Below are 22814 nucleotides of genomic sequence, written 5' to 3' on the forward strand. Positions count from 1 at the left end.
AAGCAGGAAAATGGCGTTTGAGAGGTCACAGTGACCTTGACCTTTGACCTTGGACCACCAAAATGTAATCAGATCATCCTTGGGCCTAAGTGAATGTTTAAGGCGAATCTGATGAAATTTTGTCAAGTTGTTCCTCAGATATTGCGTTAACAAGCTTGAAAATGGCATTCGAGAGGTCACAGTGACCTTGACCTTTGACCTTGGACCACCAAAATCTAATCAGATCATCCTTGAGCCTAAGTGAATGTTTAAGGCGAATCTGATGAAATTTCGTCAAGTTGTTCCTCAGATATCGCGTTAACAAGCTTGAAAATGGCGTTCGAGAGGTCACAGTGACCTTGACCTTTGACCTTGGACCACCAAAATCTAATCAGATCATCCTTGAGCCTAAGTGAATGTTTAAGGCGAATCTGATGAAATTTCGTCAAGTTGTTCCTCAGATATCGCGTTAACAAGCTTGAAAATGGCGTTCGAGAGGTCACAGTGACCTTGACCTTTGACCTTGGACCACCAAAATCTAATCAGATCATCCTTGAGCCTAAGTGAATGTTTAAGGCGAATCTGATGAAATTCCGTCAAGGCGTTCCTCAGATATGGCGTTAACAAACATCAGTACGGACGGACATCCGTACGGACGGCCGTACGTCCATACGTACGGACGGACAACCCGGATCCATAATGCCTTCGGCCTGGCTTCGCCGGCGGAGGCATAAAAACAGAAGAAGAAGAAAAAATAAACTCTGGTAGCTAACTTCAGCTATGCGTGCCGTGGTGGAGCAAAATCAAACATTAATTAGTGCCTATGAGAGAAGAGCAAAAAAAATGGAAGTATGACCCTGATTATTTACATGTATCGTTTGGATTGACATCGTTTGGTCCCGAAACTCCCGATGACGCCCCCCCTGCCACAGCCCACAGTGTGTGCTCTGCAAAGAGGTGCTAGCAAATGACAGTAGGCCTATCCCCCACCTCTCCAAAAAGGCTATTTTTATTTTATTTAGCCTTTATTTAAACAGGTAAAATCACATTGAGACCGAAGTCTCATTTACAAGTGCGACCTGTTCATACAGCAGCTCATACAACAGTTACACAAGTAAAGACAGCAACAGTACAATCAACCGTCAAACCATAATAAGTTAAAAACAACATAAAGTGCTGAAGAGGAAGGGGGGTAGAGAAAAATGTTTAATTTTGAGAGCAGGAGCAGATCAAGGAAGCTCTCTCCAAATTACTCAACAATAATTTAAAACTTGCCAGGGGGATCAAACTGGACAGCTTCAGACTCTGCTGTAGCGTGTTCCAGGTGCAGGGGGCAGAGTAAGAGAACGCCTTTTTTCCACTGAGGGGATGGAGTAGGTGATGAGGTTTTGAATGCGTAAGCTGTAGTTGGACAGTTTGCGGAGTAGATAGACAGATAAGTAAGTGGGAAGCAGACCAAGGATGGATTTATAAATGAAAGTATACCAGTGTACAGTTCTACGCATGGAGAGGGATGACCAGTTGACTAGAGAATACAGCAAGCAGTGATGTGTAAGGGGTTTACAGCCAGTAATAAATCTCAGCGCAACATGATAAACAGCATCCAGCAGATGGAGACATTTAGCAGACGCATTCATGTACAAAACATCACAAAACATTACAAAATATAATCCAAAAGCGGCAAGAAGGTGGCAGCAACCAGTCGTCTCCTTGCATTATAAACGTCCTCATCTCCTTCAGCTCAACATACCTGTGTGAGTGCGGGTTTTCCAGATTGACCATGATTAAAATCAAGCACCGGTCAAGAAGGCAGGGGGAGGATGATCTGCATGTATTCCTTTGTACAGTGTGTCCACTCGTATATGCGCATCAAAGACGCAGACTCATTGTTCATTAACTCATTCCTCGCCAGAGTTTCAAAGGAAAAGTCGCCAGCCACCGCCAGTGTTTCTGAGCATTTTCAGTGATTTTCCACGACCCACAGAATACTTTCTTCTATGACACCGAATATCCCAAAAGACAGAACAAAGCCTCTAGTTTCATGGATTTTCATGGATTTTTTTGTTTTCTTTCTGCCTTCTTCCGTTCTTTAGTTATCGACACTTGAACGTAGGTGGTTTTCACTGAAAAAGTGCGTCTCTGACCAGGAAGCCGAGATCCATGAGTGAGGCTGGTGCTTCCTGGTGCTCGATTTGTGGAGGTCTGGGAGCATATTTGACGGCTGAAATGTACACTATGTGAGAGGGTTCACAAAGTGGATGACTGGTCTAACTGACAGGAGCAGTGATTGCTGTGCGTTTACAATCCTTCTGCGTTGAGTGACTGTCAGGAGCCCGTGTGACAACGCGTGCAGCCCGGGGGAAACAACTCCGTGTACCAGGCTCAGCCTGGCAGGTTGGATGTGTTTTGAGCTTACTGCAGGAAGGGAGATCGATGCTGAGAACGCTGGCTGGTTTTGTGGGGGGGGGGAAAACGTTGGCTTGCAGAGGACTAGATGATCGGTAAGCACTTCATAAGGTGGCCAAGAGCGCCATCTATCGTATGGCAGTGAAAAGACGGATTGACGCAACGTTGCGTCAATGTCGGGGAAGCGTTCTATATTAAAATAACGCAACGTTGCGTCAATGGCGGAGAATGAGTTAAAGTAGGGGGTGACTGAGCAAAATGAAGAGCCAAAATGGTTCCGATTATTGCCGAGAGCACATGTAAAGGATTGATGCACAGTGTTGAGACATTGATGATATGAAAAGAGCACATGTAAAGGATTGATGCACAGTGTTGAGACATTGATGATATGAAAAGAGCACATGTAAAGGATTGATGCACAGTGTTGAGACATTGATCATATGAAAAGCAAAGCTATGGTGCGCAGATATTGCCGAGAGCTCACATAAGGATTTACGCACAATGGGTGAGACTGAGACAGCTATGAAAAGCAGCTGTCTCAGCCATCATCACTGGTGTACAGTGATGTTTGAAACCATGTTTTGAAATCTTAAAAAATAAAGATAGATGTTTACAAAAAATTTGCATGTATATATATGTGTATATACTGTATATATATATATATATATATATATATATACACATGTATATGGGTGGATTCGAACTGTCGACCTTCGGCTTGCAAGGGGGACACGCTAACCACTGCACCAAGAGAGCTCCCTTGGCGGAGCTGATTAACGTGCCTTTATACTGGGGGAGTGAGTTTAACCAACTTGCTCGCTACCACTCGGGACTCACGAGGACTCACGTTCATTCGGTTACATATAGGTAAATCATTGCACATTCATAAAACAAAACAAAAAATATGTATTGTGATACTACCCGTATCGTGATACTTTGGCTGGTATAATATCGCAGGGCTCTTGGTATCGTGACAGCACTACCAGCAGCACACAGACACCAGTTTTCCTCACTATGACTCTCTCTCTCTCTCTCACACACACACACACACACACACACACACACACACACACACACACACCAGCCTCCCTCTGCTTATCACAAGGACACCCAGCAGTTAATTAGCAGTTGTGGAATGATAAACGAGCGACGTGGAGAGAAGCTCCCCCAGAGTTCTGACTTCCAGAAAGTGGGGTTATGACTAATGTTGCCCCCGACGCTCCAGCACCTTGATCACTTCCCAATAATGTTCCTGGGATTTATTCAGGGAGAAGCAAGACCCTCCTGGCATTCACTTCACTCTTTCTTATTCCCTCTGCTGTGCCTGAGCCAAGAGCAGCTCCAAAGTTTCCCTCCCTTGGTACAAGAAGACTTTTCGCTGGTTAAACGCTCTCGTCTGCACTGGGTTCCCACTGGTCCTGGCATTTCTGGAATGTCATGTATCACAGTCAGGGAAAATGATCTGAGGATAAATCAGGGAATAACAGGGCATTTTACAAATGTACTTTCTGGTAAAGGAACATGCATACATGGATTGAAATAGCATAAAATCACAAACAAACAAATGCTCAGTGCGTGTTCGTACTATGAAACAGAATCCTGCAGGTACCGCTTGGTGGCTGTGTCCGGCAACCAAAACCACTGGTGAATCCGTGTAGCCTATCTAAAAGCGGTCCTGAACACCCTCATACTGGCTAACTGGAGTTCTGGTCAGTGTGTCGTGAGCTGGCTGCTATATAGCTAACTTTAGCTAGCTTCTTTGTAGTAGAACAGCTGATAGCGAAGCTAACTGGCTCCAATCTGTCCAACAGAAAACAAGCCAACTCCACGTCACTCTTCATCTTCATCTTCTCCTTTAATACTCACCAACGTGAGTATTCAATCGTGCCTTGTTGTGCTCGGAAAGCTAAGAAAGACGGGTCAACTTGGGGAGTTGCGTTTTCAAGCCACAACCGGCAAAATCCTCCTCGTAGGCGGTTTTATCGAGACACAGGACTGTACTTTCAGTCACATTGATGCATTAGTTGGTTTTTCAGCTGAACTTGTCCTCAGTCCATCTGTAACCAGTAAAGCAGAGCGTTGACCCGTTTAGACGTCTAAAGCTAAACGTAAACAAACCGTGGAGGAATCCCATTCTTAGCTCATGGAAGTTCTCCCTCGCAGTTGTGCAAAGTCATGGAATTTGATAGGAGGCCCACCGTTAAAAACTCTGGCTCCTTTCTCTCCATCTCCCTCGCTTTTCTTATCTCACTCTCTGCCTTCCTACTGCCTCAATAGCCGCATTTCTATCGACATTATTTTTATGCAAATCAAGATGTAGCGAAATGGAGACGTGTGGATTTAAATGGCAGAATTCATTTTGTCAGTATTGAGGGGGAAGAGGGAGGAGAAAACATTGCTGCACTCACTCGAGGTGGGCGGTTTTTGTCAATAGAGAATTGATGTGACAGATAACGGAAACACATTTGGCACATAAGTAGACGTAGCGACCAATTGTTTTTGTCTTTGAGGCTTAATTTACTTGTTTCTGTGTCTGTCTGGGTTTCGCTTCGTCTCCATCTGCCACTGTCAATGCAATTACATCGTTAGGATGTAGCCTATCGAATTAGAAGGGAAGGAAAATACTCAATTCAATACACGCTCCTAAATACCTTAGACCTGAAGCAGAACATGGTTTTATTGAGAAAGGAATAATGATGAGACAGGCCAAGTAGTGGTAGAAATGTGTTTGTTAGGTAAATAATTCAAGACTCACTTTATTGTCCCACAGGTGGGACATTTTGTCTTGGGCTTACACCCATACTGCAGCCATACTGCACCCATACTGCAGCCATACTGCACCCATACTGCAGCCATACAAACATTCACGTACAAACACATGTTAATAAAAACAGATGCATCACAGTGAGTGCAAATGAAGAGGAAAAAAGTATAATAAAAACAAAGCCTGATCATACCGTCAAGACACGCATATACATTAGATCACACATATACATTAGATCACGCATATACATTAGTTCACACATATACATTAGATCACACATATACAGTACATAAGATCACACATATACATTAGATCACACACATACATTAGATCACGCATATACATTATATCACACATATACATTATATCACACATATACATTAGATCACGCATATACATTATATCACACATATACATTATATCACACGTATACATAAGATCACACATATACATAAGATCACAGATATACATTAGATCACACATATACATTAGATCACACATATACATTATATCACACATATACATTAGATCACACATATACATTAGATCACACATATACATTAGATCACACATATACATAAGATCACACATATACATTAGATCACACATATACATTAGATCACACATATACATTATATCACACATATACATTAGATCACACATATACATTAGATCCCACATATACATTAGATCACACATATGCATAAGATCACACATATACATTATATCACACATATACATAAGATCACACATATACATAAGATCACAGATATACATTAGATCACACATATACATTAGATCACACATATACATTATATCACACATATACATTAGATCACACATATACATTAGATCCCACATATACATTAGATCACACATATACATAAGATCACAGATATACATTAGATCACACATATACATTAGATCACAGATATACATTAGATCACAGATATACATTAGATCACACATATACATTAGATCACACATATACATTATATCACACATATACATTAGATCACACATATACATTAGATCACACATATGCATAAGATCACACATATACATTAGATCACACATATACATTAGATCACACATATATATTAGATCACACATATACATTAGATCACACATATACCGGTACATTAGATCACGCATATACATTAGTTCACACATATACATTATATCACACATATACATTAGATCACACATATACATTAGATCACACATATACATTAGATCACACATATACATTAGATCACACATATACATTAGATCACACATATACATTAGATCACACATATACATTAGATCACACATATACAGTACATAAGATCACACATATACATTAGATCACACACATACATTAGATCACGCATATACATTATATCACACATATACATTATATCACACATATACATTAGATCACACATATACATTAGATCACACATATACATTAGATCCCACATATACATTAGATCAAACATATACATTAGATCACACATATACATTAGATCACACATATACATTAGATCACACATATACATAAGATCACACATATACATAAGATCACACATATACATAAGATCACACATATACATAAGATCACACATATACATTAGATCCCACATATACATTAGATCACACATATACATAAGATCACACATATACGTAAGATCACACATATACATAAGATCACACATATACATAAGATCACACATATACATAAGATCACACATATACATTAGATCACACATATACATTAGATCCCACATATACATTAGATCAAACATATACATTAGATCACACATATACATTAGATCACACATATACATTAGATCACACATATACATGAGATCACACATATACATTAGATCACACATATACATTAGATCACACATATTAATTCACCTTTATTTTACCAGGAAAATTACTTGAGATCCAAGATCTCTTTTTCGAGTAAGACCTACATTAGATAATATACATTAAATCACACATATACATTAGATCACATACAGTATATTATAGATTAGATCACACATATACATTAGATCACACAATAGAACGAGTCGGGCAACTCGGCAAGTTTAGGAACTATATCACCCCACTGCAATGCAATCTTTCATAATCTAGTTACATTACTTAATACCGATTAATACTATTGATAATTGCGCAGCTAAGTTTCATGTCTAGATATTGATATTCGATAATTGCACAGCCGTTTATCTGGCACTATTTAAAAGTGTAACTGAAACCGGGCTGAAATATATATTTTTAAATCTGTTTAATCTGCAGCGTGGGACTCTAAACCTCCTCCCAGAGGGCAGTAACTCATACTCGGCATGTGAGACATGGGAGGGATCAGAAACAATCGGCTTGCCTTAGAGTAGCCTGTTCAAAAATAGAATGCAGGGATGAATGAGGAGCAGTCTGACACATTGCTGTCAAGTGGGTTTGGACATTGTGAAATGTCAAGCATCTGTCCACTAGTAAGGTGCCCATTGTGGTTGCATGACCATGTTGCATCACAATACTGCCAAGCGCCTTGGCTTTTAGTGTTACATGTCAATATGGCCAGCAAGCTGACACCAAAGAAACAGCAACTTGTCCAATGCCAAACCATTCCTTTTTACACCGGTCAGAAAGTTGATTTATTCTACAGCACATGGGAACACATTTAATTCACATTTGATTTTGTTGCATTTCAGAATTTGATTTAAAATTGGATGAAAATTGGGATCTCATCATGTAATCCTGCCACACTTGCCTGTTTAGGTAGATCCAAAACTAAGGGCTCCCTTCTGCCTCGGTTTGCCTGTTAGCCGCTTCATGGTGTTATTCAGTCCTGAGAAGAAATAGTGAAAAAGCAGACTCAGTGATAATGGACTGCCCACTCTCCTTGAACAAACATGCACTTTATTTTCCAGACATGTTTAATGGAGTCAGGCTGTGCTCAGCCCACAGGTTGATTCTTCTTCTGTGGTTTGTCAATGCCCTGACTCAAGCCCTCAGGGAGCAGCTTTTGTTTCCCTGCTGTTTGGGAAGAAGAAGAAAAAGTGTGTGTGCGTGTGCGTGTGTGTGTGTGTGTGTGTGTGTGTGTGTGTGTGTGCGCGCGCGTGTGTGTGTGTGTGTGTGTGCGCGTGCGCGTGCGTGCCCTTACAAAAACCATGCACGTGCACTAGGGCTGCACGATATATCGTTTACACATCGTCATCGCAATGTGCGCATGCGCGATAGTCACATCGCAGGACGTGCGATGTCAAAAGCAAATTAACTCGTCATGTTGCTTGATAAACTCTCACTTTAGGGGTAGCCTACTGAGTGAAATGCAGTCTCTCTCAAAGGAGAGAGACGCCCCGCTACTGTACTCACTCATTTATTGCTTAGCTTCAACACAACAGACATGCACAGAGAGCTCAATTGAATTGTTTTTGCTTATGTTGGGTTGCTGACAGTAGCCTGTCTGTAAACGATGTGATTGCGGAGGCGGACTTGTCCACAGCTTGCAGCGCACTAGCATACAGCAGGCTGGCTGCTGTACCAACATGTCCGTGTAGTAGAGATATTTACTCTTGAAACACCAAAAAGCAAGACCGCAACTTATGACACGAAGGCTAAAGTGATTACTGAGAAGTTGTCCGTGTTATCACTGCGGCTGTCTCTCCCCTTCAGTCTGATGTTGCATCACATGATAGCAGTAACGTTACGGTAGAGTTAATCATACATAGCGACTCATTTACACAAAACATGTCAGTGAAAATAAAAAGACAATAGACATAGCTGGGCAATTAAATGTATATTTATTACTTTTCACGAATGAATTGTTTGTCACCGGTCGGCTGCATGTGAATCCTCGTCTCTCTGTACTGCCCTCGTGCGCTCAAAAACCGGAACTCCCCAAATGCGGAGTGTACCACTTGGTAGTTTCTGGAGGGGGTTTCCCGGGGGGTCAGACCAAGTGTGTGAACTGTGAAGTGGCAGCGGTGTTTCATTGTTGATTTATTGAAATGTTAGAAGAACGAAAGAAGTTAAAAGCAGTGATTATAATCAATTAAATCTAATGTTTTTCTGCAAATAGCATCATTGGGAGGTAGATTCTGGCACTCAATATTAGGGGTGGGCAATATATCAAATTTATATCAATATTGTGATATGAGACTATATGGTCTTAGATGTTGGATGGTAATATGGTGATACAGCATACATGTTGTCTTTCCCTGGTTTTAAAGGCTGCATTACACTAAGTGAAGTATAGGCTAGTGACATTTTAAAGTAGAATGTCATAACTCACTCACTTTTTCATGTATGTAAGTCATGGAAATCCATTGGTCAAAATGTGTATGCACCCTGATAGATGACGCTCTGAGGCCTACCAGTAGGTCACAGCCCAGTGGTTGAGAAACATTAAATACCTAATTTCCCCTCCAAAATCAGATGGACTCCTCTACAAAATCATCCCAATCATTCTAGAAATATTATTTTCTTTCAAATAGAGCTATTCTGGTAATCTGGTGAAAATCTGTATTTTTTCATATCGCAATATATATCGCATGGGCGGGGGAATATCGCAATGTCAGTTTTTTCCAATATCGTGCAGCCCTAACGTGCACTCATGCACACTTATAGTACATGCAATAACACATTCATAAACGCGCATTCGCAAACACATTGAGGAGAAATTATAGTCAAAGAAATACCGCCCGCTTCACCTGTGCCTCAAATCAACCTCCACACCTCATGTTTCTGTTCACCCCTCTCTCATACATGATCATTCAACAGTCTTCCACAAGCAGGAATATTGTTTCATAGAGACACTGCATGAAATAGGCCACGCCCATCACGGGGGAAAGCTCTCCATTCACTCCCATACACCAGCGTCATCTTCCTTGAATTAAACATAGCTCAAAGCTGTTGTGTGGTGGGCTGCGCAGACAACAAATGTAAAAAAAATCGCCAATTAAAGTTGTTTTGCGCCCTCGAGCAAAACAAGGAAGCCATTGAGAATTGGCGAGAAGAAAAATGTGGATCAAGCTGTCAAGGAAGTACTGTAAGTGTTCATCTTCCGTATATATGATCTTTGTGTGCAACACGCGACATAGGAGAACGCCAGGATTGAGGGGAGAGTTTTTGTTTCCCCCCCTCTTTTGGGCAGTGGTTTCTGAATGATGACATGCTCCGCAGTGTCTCTATTGTCAGGTCGTTGTGGCTCTCTGACCCATTGGTCGGTTGGTTATATTAGTTGTTTAGGAATTGAAGCGTATCCTACTGTTGGTCTCATTTGCAAGTCTCTGGATGCAGATGCATCTGTCCCTAAAAAGACATGAATTCTAAGAATATTGCAAAAGGAGCACGTGAAAGAAAAAAAGAACAAACATTGCAAATGTCCTTACTGAGAAATGTGTTTCTTCCACTGCGTTTTTTTTGTGGGTGGAATGGCCTTTCATATCACTTTGAATATGAGTTTGGATGTATTTTCTTTTTTTGCATCAAGATTTTCCCACTATTTTAAGACATGCCCACATGCCCCTCCCCTCCCTACATGCCCCTCGCCTCCCTACATGACACACGTGACTATGAGCCAAGCATGCGGTGCTTTGAATACAGAGAAGTACATGTGCACATTAGGAAACACCTACACGTGTGCAGAACACGTGGGTCACACAGGTTTGCTCGCTATGGAGACCACATTTATAAATATCAGAGTCTGCGCTGCTCGCTGTTTTCCTCGCCGGCGTCTGTTGCCTGGTTGCCAGCTGTAACGCTACCATGCCATCCACCTCGTTAGTGTCTTCACAGCCGACTCGTCTCATCCTCATCCTCATCCCCGCAGTGCGCTCGCATTCTCTCTGCTCCACGGATCAGAAGGATGGCCACCGGATGGGCTTAAGTTACACGCTGCTAACTGCTTCCGGCAAAGCCTTCATCTTCATCTCCAGCAGGAAATCTAAACTTGCACATCTCGGGGCAGAGAGAGCAAACGTCTCTATAGTTCCCTGTCTAATCGGTAATGTCTCCCTCTCGCTCTCTCGCTCTCTCTCTCCCTCTCTCTCTCCCCCTCTCTCTCTCCCCCCCCCCATCTCTTTATTAGTATGAGACTCCGCACATCTACTGTGGATCAAAGAGTAAAGTCTCCTGTAGGCCATGTTGAGAGAAACACCTGTACAGGAGGGACACATGTTGTTACAGGATAATACAGCATTCGTGGTCAGGTTGTGGTGCCGTTTGTCTGTGTGTCTGTTTGTTTGTTTGTTTGTTTGTTAGCAGGATTATGGAAAAACTACTGGGCCAATTTTCATTCAACTTGGTGGGAGGGTGTAGCAGGGGCCAAGGAAGAGACGATTACATTTTGGGGCTGATCCGATCCGGGGCGCGGCAAGGAAGGGGGTGGGGGTAGGGAAAAGGGAAAAGGGGCTGTAAGGATAGGAAGGTCATAGAGAGTCGGCATTCGATAGGGGGAGTGGCTAGGTGTATCTTCTGGGTGGTGGGAGGGGGCGTGGTCAGGAAAGGGGGCGGAGCCAGGGAAAAGGGGTCATAGCCAGAGCCGTATAATAGAAGAGTTCCGACATCTCCATTCACTCCAATGGACCAGTTTTTTTCCAGGAAGTAGAAAGTGGAACTCTTGAGTAAAAAAAGCAGCACTGTCGAGTTGCATCAAAATAGACAGTGTTGTACTTTGAAACGGTTTTTCATCCCTTGAAATGAATCAAATTGTACATTATCGGCTTTATTTTAGCATGCAAAAGTAGCGTGAGACCCATTCCTGGCTGTTCATTGGCTAATGAGTCTTGCATTTTGGTCCTCCGCTGAGGCCACTCTCTTACTAGAGGACACTAGTCATAGCTAGGGATGGGAAGGTCGTAGAGGGTCTGGGTTCGAGGGGTGGGTAGGGGGAGGGCTAGGTGTATCTGGGTGGTGTGAGGGGGCCTGCTCAGGAAAGGGGCGGGGCTAGGGAAAAGCGGCTGTAGCTAAGGATAGGAAGGTCGTAGAGAGTCGGGATTCGCGGGGTGGGTAGGGGGATTGGCTGGTGGGATGTGGGTGTGTCAGGGTTCTGATCCGACTCACAGAATTTGCATATCATAGCAGACTGTATTGGTCTTGGTGGCGTTATGCACGCTCCGAGTGCACTTCTAGTTTCCTAATCCACTCTCTGCCCTGTGTGTGTGTGTGTGTGTGTGTGTCTCTCTCTCTCTCTCTCTCTCTCTCTCTCTCTCTCTCTGCTTCAACACATCACTTGATTCATGACCTAATGGAATTCCACAGTGGCGTATTCAGGAAGGACTGTGGGATTGGATCCCCTCTTGCCACATTGCCTACACTGTGAGGTGACTTAGCTAATGGCGTCCTGCTCAGTGCCTGCTGTGCTAATGCACCCTGGGGGGGTTCCTTCAAGTCGCTGCACGGATGGCTACACGCCTGTTAGGCAGTTTCCCCACACCGTGTCGTTGTGATTACCCTTGATCTGAGGGAGTGTGTGTTGTGCTTTCTTAAATACTTGATGGACTCCAGTTTTGCCGTTTTTCCTTTCTCTCAAATGAGACGTTTACAGCCTCCCGGGTAAGTTTCATGGCCCTCAGACCTGCAAAGCCCGTTCAAAACCCAGTGGGCCATTTCAAAATTGCGTGGACATCAATCTGAAATTTGCAGTACGTTTCATTAAAAGTTGAGAATTTAATTCTAAAATGCGATCCATAAAAAAGTATGTGTAGAATATATGCAATTGACAATGATGAATAATGAGTTTAGCTATCATTTGCGTGGTGGTCTGGGAGAACGCTGTCGCTGCTACACATTGTTGGCAATCAGCCAAAGTAAGTCGAAAACAAGTTTTGCAGGTATTTTGAGAATTTGAGTGATTTGGTTACTGCCATTTCCGAGTCAAGTTTTTCATCCAACAGAACAGAAATTATCACATTAATATGATGTGTGGGTGAAGGCAAATATACTTTAATGGAGAGTGTTGGTGTCTTTAAGAGGCTGCAAAGAAACAAATTCTGTGGGAAACACTGAATCCTTTTTTTGACGGAGAGGAGGGGGGGGGGGCTTATTGTTGACATGAATATTGTCAAAATGATCTACAAAGGATAGCGTCAGCTTCAATACAAAAATATTATTGATAGTGGCCTTCAAAACAAACTCATATATTGAACCCTCTGTGGAATATGGTGACATCTAAATGAACTTTCAGTTTTATTTTTTATTTTTTTTATTATTTTTTTGTGTGACTTACAATGTCTGCAACAGTAGATCAAAGATATTACACTGAACACTTGAACAATGGTTCAAGCCACAATGCCCTGTCACAGTGTATCACAGTACTGTATAGTAGCCTATAATACTATATCATAAAAGAGCTATGAGAGGAAATAAGAACTCAGGAGGAAAGGTAGACATTTGTATCATTATATATATTTAGGCTACCTCTGTAAATACCTCTGTGTAAATTATGTGATTGATCCTCTGTGTGTGTGTGTGTGTGTGGCAGGTGGGGAACCTCGGCCTGCTGTTCATGTTGCTGTTCTTCATCTACGCTGCTCTGGGGGTGGAGCTGTTTGGAGAGCTGGGTAAGTCGACCTGCTCTGGGGGCTGTTTGGAGAGCTGGGTAAGTCGACCTGCTCTGGGGGCTGTTTGGAGGAGCTGTTTGGAGAAAAAACTGGCGACTTGTTCTGGTCTTTGGGAGACTGTGTTGTTGACGCCAATGCATTTTAGCAATACAATTATGTGAAAGCACATAAAGTTACCCGTTACCAAGCAGCGTGGGGCGGCCGTGGCTCGTGCAGGTCTCCGCCCCAGTCCCACAGCACTCACAGGTGGTCAGTCTCACTGGATAGCTATGCAGTCCAGGCAGCAGCACATCCACACTCTCTCATTCTCTCCTCCCCTCTCCCTCCCCCCCCTCAGTGTGTAACGCTGACTACCCCTGCGAGGGCATGAGCCGCCACGCCACCTTCGAGAACTTTGGCATGGCCTTCCTCACCCTCTTCCAGGTCTCCACTGGTGACAACTGGAACGGCATTATGAAGGTACACACACTTCCCGCTGCACCATGGGAGATGGAGCGCAATATGATAATTTGATTTTCTGCCTATTCCATACCTCTCAATCGCTGCACATTTTGACACTCGGTTGAACTTGGGTGTTTTAGACCTGGGGCTCTGTCAAAACTCAAATTGCATGGATACCCTATTTACGAGACGTTAAAACACTAGAAACAAATGACGAGTCTGATCAGACTCTCCTTGCTGTTATTGCCTACAGTAGCGACAGAACATTTTCACAGATTGAGGTCTCTGGGGTAAAACAAAATGACGTGTGTGTGTGTGTGTGTGTGTGTGTGTGTGTGTGTGTGTGTGTGTCATGATTCATGAGTACTTGCATCTCTAAAACACCTTGTTCAGAAATCAATTTGGACGCCCCTCTCTCTCTCTCTCTCTCATGCAATTAATTGCAGAAGCAGAATTTAAAGTCTGAGCAGGGAAAGTAAAGAAGTACTGGTCCCGCCCCCTCAACAACTATCATCCCTTTAGCTCGTTAGCAAGGCTAAGGCCAACAGTAGGAGAATGAGGGCTCTTGGAAAAGCTCACTGACCGGGCATCCGGGTAGTGCAGCAGTGGTAGATTCCTTGCGTATACCAACACAAGGGTCGCAGGTTCGAGCCCCCGTGTTACCTCCGGCTTGGTCGGGCGTCCGTACAGGCACAATTGGCCGTGTCTGCGGGGGGGGGGGAGCCGGATTATGGGTATGGGTCCTGATCGCCACACTATAGTGCCGCCTCTGCTCCGTCGGGGCACCTGTTCAGAGGGAGGGGGACTGGGTGGGAATAGCGGGATCCTCCCACGCGCTACAACCTGCTGGTGAAACTCCTCGCTGTCAGGTGAAAAGAAGCGGCTGGCGACTCTACATGTATCGGAGGAAGCATGCTAGTCTACAACTCAGGGACAGCAGGGGGAATTGGCCAAGTAGGTACATTTGAGGAGAAAACGGGAGGGGGGGATGGAAAAGGGGAAAAAAAAGAAAAGAAAAGCTGACTGTTGTGGAGAGAAAGAAAGAGAGCAGATTTCAGCACCTGGAAAGCTTTCAACAAGCCGTACTGTGTGACAATGACACTGTACGGGTTGAAGAAATGACATCAGTGAAATGTCACACTCACTGACTCTCCAGGGCTTCAAGCAACAACAACAAAAACATTCTGAGCCGGAAATGTTCCTGACTGATTGGGCCACCATTTATTTCTCTTTTTCGCTATAAAACTAGTCCGGTAGCAAGAACAACACATTTCTGTGCTGAATGACGCAGCGTTATTATTATAAATCTAGTGCGATAAGGATAACTGTGGAGCCCCCCAAGGGGGTTACCTGGTACAACAACAAAAATGTGATCAAATAATGTGGAGCAATCAGTGGGCAGGGCTTTCTTACAATTGACTCCTTATTAGAATTATAATATCTACGTTGATAACATCATATCAGAGAGGGACCTTTAGGCCTATTATACAGTGAGCCAGAGCCATTACACACTGCTTGGCACAGCCATTAGGGATCAGTAGAGCATGTATGTGAACCATATTAGTATACCATATTATACCATAGTATAAATTATACCATAGTAGGTCTAATTTATGATCTCATTTGTGTTTTGGTGACAATACGAAACCCATTTAGTCCCTATAAATCACGCTGGTAGAAAAAAGCATGTTCATTAAATTTTATATGCAACTCTGTGGGCCGCTGTGGTGTCAAATCCGTGTACTAATCCACCGCCGGTTTAGCGCACAGTTTGCTATTCCGTGCGCGGTTAACGGGTACCCCTATGGATTTCCACATCAATTATTTTCTCAATTGGTGTTTCTGTCGCCGTTAGGTGGTCAGAAAAATTGCTTAGCGCGCCTTTAAAGAGGACATGCAACATTTGATCATATGACTCTAGTTCATTTGCATTTATTTTATTCTTCATTTATTTGATTTATTTGCCAGGGACAATGGACAGTCACAAACTGTCCCAGACTTAGATAGGAAGCTAAATGTCATGGCAGTCCCTGCGTCCCTAGATGATACAAGGACAATCAAAAACGCAATAAAACGGAGTTACAATGTAAATCTGATACACATGCATGGACATAATCCAATTCAAGTACAAAAGCATCAAATACAACACATACAAAATAAGAATAATAAAAGATGTACTGTTAGGTATTGGTTATTAATGATTACATGATTGCACCACAAACAAGACAGGACATTGCTTTCAAGTCTGAAATTTACTTAGATTTGCTAGGAAGGTGCACAACATGCTAGATGACGTCACTGGGTTGACTGTACTGAACAGTACAGAGTGTTGGTAGTAAGGATTTTGAATTCTACCAGGCTCACAGCATAATGCTGTTGTGTTTCTGACATGGTTTGTGGTTGTTTTGATTCATCAAAACGTTCAAAATCCTCCACTCCACTCTACTACTGTACAGTACTGTACAGTCAACCTAGTGATGTCATCTAGCAGCGCCCTGGTTGGCGAAAAGGTGAAATATTGTTCATCTTTCGAGCAAATCTATAGGTACATTTCAGACTTGAAAGCGGCGTGCTGTCTTGTCTGACGTGAAATGCAATTGAACCTGAGTCACACGATCAAATGTTTCTTGTCCTCTTTAATCTTAGTCCGATTTCTGTCTGCTGTCCCTCGCTCCCTCCCACCCAGGACACGCTGAGGGAGTGTCCCCCAGGCCACACGGGCACAGACTACGGCTGCCACCCGGGGCTGCAGTTCATCTCGCCCATGTACTTTGTGTCCTTCGTGCTGACGGCGCAGTTCGTCCTGATCAACGTGGTGGTGGCCGTGCTCATGAAGCACCTGGACGACTCCAACAAGGAGGCGCAGGAGGACGCGGAGATGGACGCCGAGATCGAGCTGGAGCTGGCCCAGGGGGGCGGACTCTGCTGCATCATGGGGGGTATCGGAGCCATCGCCGCGGCCGCCCCCGGCGCCGGAGGGGCGGGCAGTGGCGGCGGCGGCGGCGTGGCCGCTGCGATTACAGCGGGTGCGAGCGGAGCGTCGAGCGGTGGGCTGACGCCACCGGTGCGAGGAGGAGGAGGAGGAGGAGGAGGAGGGGGCCATGAGAACCACAGATACCATGGATGCAGACTCTACTCTCCTGCTCAGGTGAGTGGACTTGGCTTACTGACCTGACAGACAGTCAATGGGTAACCGCCCGGACGGTGAAATACTAGCAGGAGCAGTTAAGATGATCACAATTTGCTCTCACAGCCCCACGTCGACCACGTAATGATGCAGAGAAGACTTGCTCAACAGCGTTGAACTGCATGTTTACTACTGCATTTTCAGCATTTTACAGATGAGTTTATTGTTCAGTTAACGTATCAATGGACATCATCACTGATGACATCACCACTGATGATGACATCACTGATGACATCCTATCCGTTATCCGTTCCTGACCGAATGAATAAATGAACGCATGACTCACCCCAGAAAGCCTTCTCTTGACGACGCGCTTGCTTGCGCATGCTAGCGCCAAATCATAACGAGAGTTATCTCAATGAAAATATAGTCTAGTATCTCAAGGACATATAAGTAGGCTATATAGGAAGTAGCATAGGGTAAGGAGAAGGAGAAAGTGAGAGGAGAGGATTAGATGGCGAGTGACTGACTAAGCGATTGAGGCAGCAAACGAATGAGTAAGCAGGGAGGTGGTGAACCAATGAACGAGGGACCGGCTAACTGATTTTCTGTCTGACTGACTGACTGACTGTGTGCAGTTTATTGGAACTCTTGAGCGTTTAATTCCTCCTTTAGTTTCGGTTCATTTGTTCAGGCGAGAAACGATGTCTTTTGCATTATTCATCATCAGCATCTGCACCAAATAACGGCAGCGAGATGCCTGAAAAGGCCAGTTTCCGCTAACAGACCTGCATAGGAGGAAGAACAGGATCGTACCATTTACTGGAAATGACATTGTTTGGAGATTCTGGGACAAATTCACAAAGAATGGATTGCAGGTCGCTAATAGCACCATAAATCAATTGCGTCTCATTTGCAACTGCTATTTTCTCCGTCTCAAGGGCCGATTCACAGAAAACTAATGATATGCTGCCGGTGCAAAACACCACCGCAACGTTTTGCTGCCGAGCGCAATTTGACCCCGTTTTGTGTCTGATTGCAATTAACAATGTGGCAAAGTATAAATGTCTTTGTGCTCTCACCCTCCTCTCCTCCTCCTCCTTTCTTCCACTCACCAACTGAGCACCATCCAAACTCCATCAAGTCATTTCAACACATAAGTTCACCTTTAGAACAACAGTGTGATGATGAGACACAGCTCCTGGATATGAAACGTGAAATATTCTGTCGGTGGATAAACTGAAAGATGAATTGTGCATTAATTGTAACGTTTGTTTGGCACAACTCATGCTAGTTAACTGCTGCGGGCTTCCGCATTTCTGGGGGTTTCGTTGTTGTTATATAGTAATGGGGGGGGTTATGTCGTAAACAACCCCCCCTCCCCCGAGCCTATAGCAGTACACCAATAACAAAACTTTTGCTAAAGTTGTGTTAAAATACTGTTGTTTAAGCATATTTTCACATTACTTTAAAAAGATGTGTAGAGTAAATGGCAAAAGGAGATATACAAATGATTTCTGATGTATAATTTTGAAATTTCCATAGTTAAAAACCTGTCATTTGACACCAGAATCATCAAAATCGCCCTGGACAGTGAAATTCTATGGTAAAAATAGCTGAAATGGCAGCCATCTTTAAATCAGCAGCCGTTTTGAAATTTCCATTGAATAAATCAGGCTTCTCTGTGGTCATAAATGTATGGTTTGATAGCAAGATCATTCATATTGGACAATTCTACCCAAAGATGCCGCCAAAATAGTGTTTTCAGGCTGGAAATGGCGGCCATCTTGGAAAAAAATCTTAATTTTTGCGTGGCTAATGACTTTTATCAAAATAACAGTCCACAAGGAGTATTTGTGCCAATTTTGGCGCTTCTTTACGCAAGTGAATGATTTTTCTGTAATGTGCCCCACTATAGACGCTTTTAATTTGACAACATAAACATTCAAAATTGCCCCTAGTTTACTTCCTGTTGCAATGTTTGCTAATGCAATAGCTGACAGGAAATAAGATAGGGTTCAAACTGTTCCCATAGCAACCCAATTCCGTGAAAACCGTCTATAGAGAGAGAGAGAGAGAGCGAGAGAGAGAGAGAGAGAGAGAGAATACTGGAATGGGTGACAGTGAGATTGTGAGTGGGTGGCAGGCTCAGCCGCTCTGTCGCTGTCTCATTGTCTTTATAGCTCATTGTCTGTCAGCCTATTGGTATTTCTAACCAGGGGGCGGAGCAAGAGACAGATGAGAGAGAAGAGAAACTCATTTCAGGTGCCCTTCTATTGTGTGTGTGTGTGTGTGTGTGTGTGTGCGCAGCAATCCTCACTTGGCATCTGGGCCCTATCGCCTGTCAGCTGGCTACCAGCCATTAAACAAAGATAAAACAGAAACTTACATTAGTATAGGTAATCTTAACTTAACATAGAGTAACATAACTTAAAGCAACCCAACCTCTTAATAAACAGTATAGTATCATTAGTTTCTTATATGTCCCTTATGGTGTTACAAAGTTCAGTTATTTGTTATGGCAGCTGGCTGGCAGTCGAAGAGGCCACAAACTGAAGATCGCTGCCACTGTATTTTTTTTATTATTCATTTTTTTTTCTGATTTTTCCTCCATTTTCTCCCCAATTGTACTTGGCCAATTCGCCCTGCTGCCCCGGTCGCTGCCCCCACCCCCTCTGCCAATCGGGGGGAAGCCGTAGACACACACATGCTTCCTCCGATACATGTGCAGTTGCCAGCCGCTTCTTTTCACCTGACAGTGGGGAGCTTCACCGGCAGGACGTAGCACATGGGAGGATCACACTATTCCCATCAGTTCCCTTCCGCCCCGAATAGGCACCCCCGACCGACCAGAGGAGCGACCAGGACACATACCCTTAATCCGGCTTTCCACCCGCAGACACAGCCAATCGTGCCGGTATGGACGCCCGACCATGCCGGAGGTAACACGGGGGCACGAACCTGCGATAGGTAGGATCTGTTGGTAGGCAGGTTATCTTATCCGCTACACTACCCACAAACGCCGCTGCCACTGTATTTGTGCCTCCTTCTATTTTGGTCGAGATTTTTTTTCATTTTTCTCAATGAAGACAAAGAAGAAAGAAGGAGCCTCAAAAGGAACATGGCAGTTGTAGCCGAACAACAATATACAAAAGAGTACAAAGTCAAATAAATAGCTGTAAAAGTCCTCTAGCCTCACTGACCAAACCAATTTAAATCTGGACAAAAGTGGGAAAGACAACTCCTTATTGATTTAGTCACAAGATCCTCAATTAGCAGCTCAAACTCACCCAGAGAGAAGAGCAGCTGCTTCACTTTGAACTCATCTTGAGGGAGCAGAGCGCTTCAGCCTAATTCAGATGTGCCCTCAGGGAGGGAGAACAAAAACAAGCTGAGGACAGAAACAATATATTCCAACAGCTCATCAGCAGCAGACCCACCATGCTGCTTATCAATGCAATAGAAAGTGTACAAGTGAAGAGGGCAGCCCAGCCAGACGAGACAACCCACTCGTTAAAACTCAACAATTCAACATTTTGAAAACCTCTGGACACCTACATTAAGAAGGCAATTCAGAGAGTTCTACTTTGCAGAGCACATCATAGATTTCCGCTTAATAGCTTGCCAACATTTTCTGGGATCGTTTACACGGCCTGTGGAGACAGACAGGTTAATGTGGGCCCCCTCGCCTTGTGAGAAATCAGATGAAGAAGCCAGACAGAGGGAGAGCATGAATTTATTCCTTTTGCTCAGGGTGAATCAGTCTAATAAACAAGGTTAAGAGAGAACAGGTGAAGAAACTCTCAACGTAGATACAACTCAATCATATCCTATAATAAGAATGATTCGTTTCTGTGAATGAGTCACTCGAGCAATGATGACATCATCTGGTGACTTTATCACTGATGACATCATCAGTGAGTGACATCACCAATCTAATAAGTGATATCATCAGTGATTTGATGAGGGAGGTGGGCGTGCTGGGACGGGGGCCGAGAGGTCCGGGAACACGGAGGTCGAATAGGAGAGCGAGGCGGCCGGAGGGAGGAGCATTGAGGAGGGGGCGGGACCCCCAAATCTGGAATTTGTGTATTATTCTGTGAGAGGCAGCAATGTGCCGCAGGGCATCCAGTCTGCCGGAAAGCCATTAGAAGAAGAAGATTCATGCTGATTTTGAGTGTGTCCCCGGAGCGGCTTTGGAGACCACTGTGTTCCAGACCGGGGCGGGGGGGGGGGGGGACTCTTGTCTGTGAGTGTGTGAGCAGAATTGTGTTCGGCCACAGCTAGGCCATTTTACGTGCGATCGCGCTGAGTCTTTCAGGAAGTGTAAAGAGCACCCCTGCAAGGTGACCTAACAGAGCCGGAATTTTTGAATGAGGTAATTAGGGCCGACTAAATGGGCAAAAAAATGGCTAATTAGTGGCCAAAACAACCCAAGACCAGTTCAGCACCATGGAGAGCTCCAGAGTGGAGGAGCACGCAGGTGCAGAATTGCAATCAAGTGGACGATGAAAAACCCCTTGGGGAGAGAGAGAGGAGAGGCTGCATGCCAACTCTGTGAGTGAGGCCTGACTAAAGGTCAGTGATGATGTGCTCCAGAATCACAACTCTAATAAGAATGCAAAGTGTCTGTGAGTGAGCGAGCGAGCTAACACTGATACACTGATACACTGATACACTGCACGGGTTTTCCTGCTAGTGTCGAGGACGGGGAAAGTCTATTCACTCTGTATTTATATCACCATTTTCAAAACAAACATATTAAGTGATTTCCCAACCAAAAAAGAGGTGTAAATCAGCAAGAAAAAAGACATAGGCCTACTGATGAAAACAAAAGGAATAAAGTAACAGACAAGGCAGCAAAGTTAATAAAGAATTAGTCTCACTTGCCAGACTCTCCCAGCAAAGGGGCTGGGAGAGTCCCCAAGGAAATCCAAATATGGTCGCAGCTGCAGTCAGAGCGTGCAGGGAGCAGAATGACTGAAATGGTCAGGCACCAATGAGAGCGCTAAGTCCACCATGCTGCTTCCACCCAGTCAGACTCATAAAGAATCAAAAGTGCAAAAAGATTCATAATGAGAGCAGGCCAGGCGAAAATCCTTAAAAACCAAAATGGCAACATGAAATAATTCCCAGGCAGGTTGAACATGTGGAATGAGTTGAAATCACAACAAATGAAAATGCCTCATATTACTCTTTTGATTCATAAGTGGCGTTGCTGTGCTACTGCAAAGAACAGTCAGTCATTGACAGTCAGGAGGAGGGAGCCAATCACATGGCTTTGTTTGGAAGCACACACACTGTTGGAATGAAGCTGTGATAAAGCACAAGGTGAGAGTTTGAGACACTGAGGAGGACACTTGTTTTGCAGGGTTTATTCCACAGACGTACTCTGATAAACAAATACAGGACTGTGGCAAGTAATGCGCTTATGTAGCCAGGCTGATGGAGGCTGAAGTGCAAGCTGGATTTACAAAGTTCATGTTGAGACCGTCTGGCAGACGCTCGACTGTAGGTGAAAATGTAAAACTTTATGACA

At 43.8% G+C, this 22814-nt stretch overlaps 1 protein-coding gene across 1 annotated transcript in view; it reads left to right on the forward strand.

Moving 5' to 3' along the window:
• Window positions 1-22814, forward strand: part of LOC310775829 (voltage-dependent T-type calcium channel subunit alpha-1I-like) — a gene marked incomplete at its 3' end in the record, with an annotated part of 351343 nt that overhangs the window by 300744 nt on the left and 27785 nt on the right. Inside the window, exons 30-32 of the mRNA XM_083635957.1 lie at window positions 13629-13707; window positions 14045-14166; window positions 16835-17296. Coding sequence (XP_083492083.1) covers window positions 13629-13707; window positions 14045-14166; window positions 16835-17296 — 663 coding nt within the window. The remainder of the gene's footprint in view (window positions 1-13628; window positions 13708-14044; window positions 14167-16834; window positions 17297-22814) is intronic.

This window comes from Poromitra crassiceps (assembly GCF_964638095.1).
Source record: "Poromitra crassiceps genome assembly, chromosome: 4".
NCBI lineage: Eukaryota > Metazoa > Chordata > Actinopteri > Beryciformes > Melamphaidae > Poromitra > Poromitra crassiceps.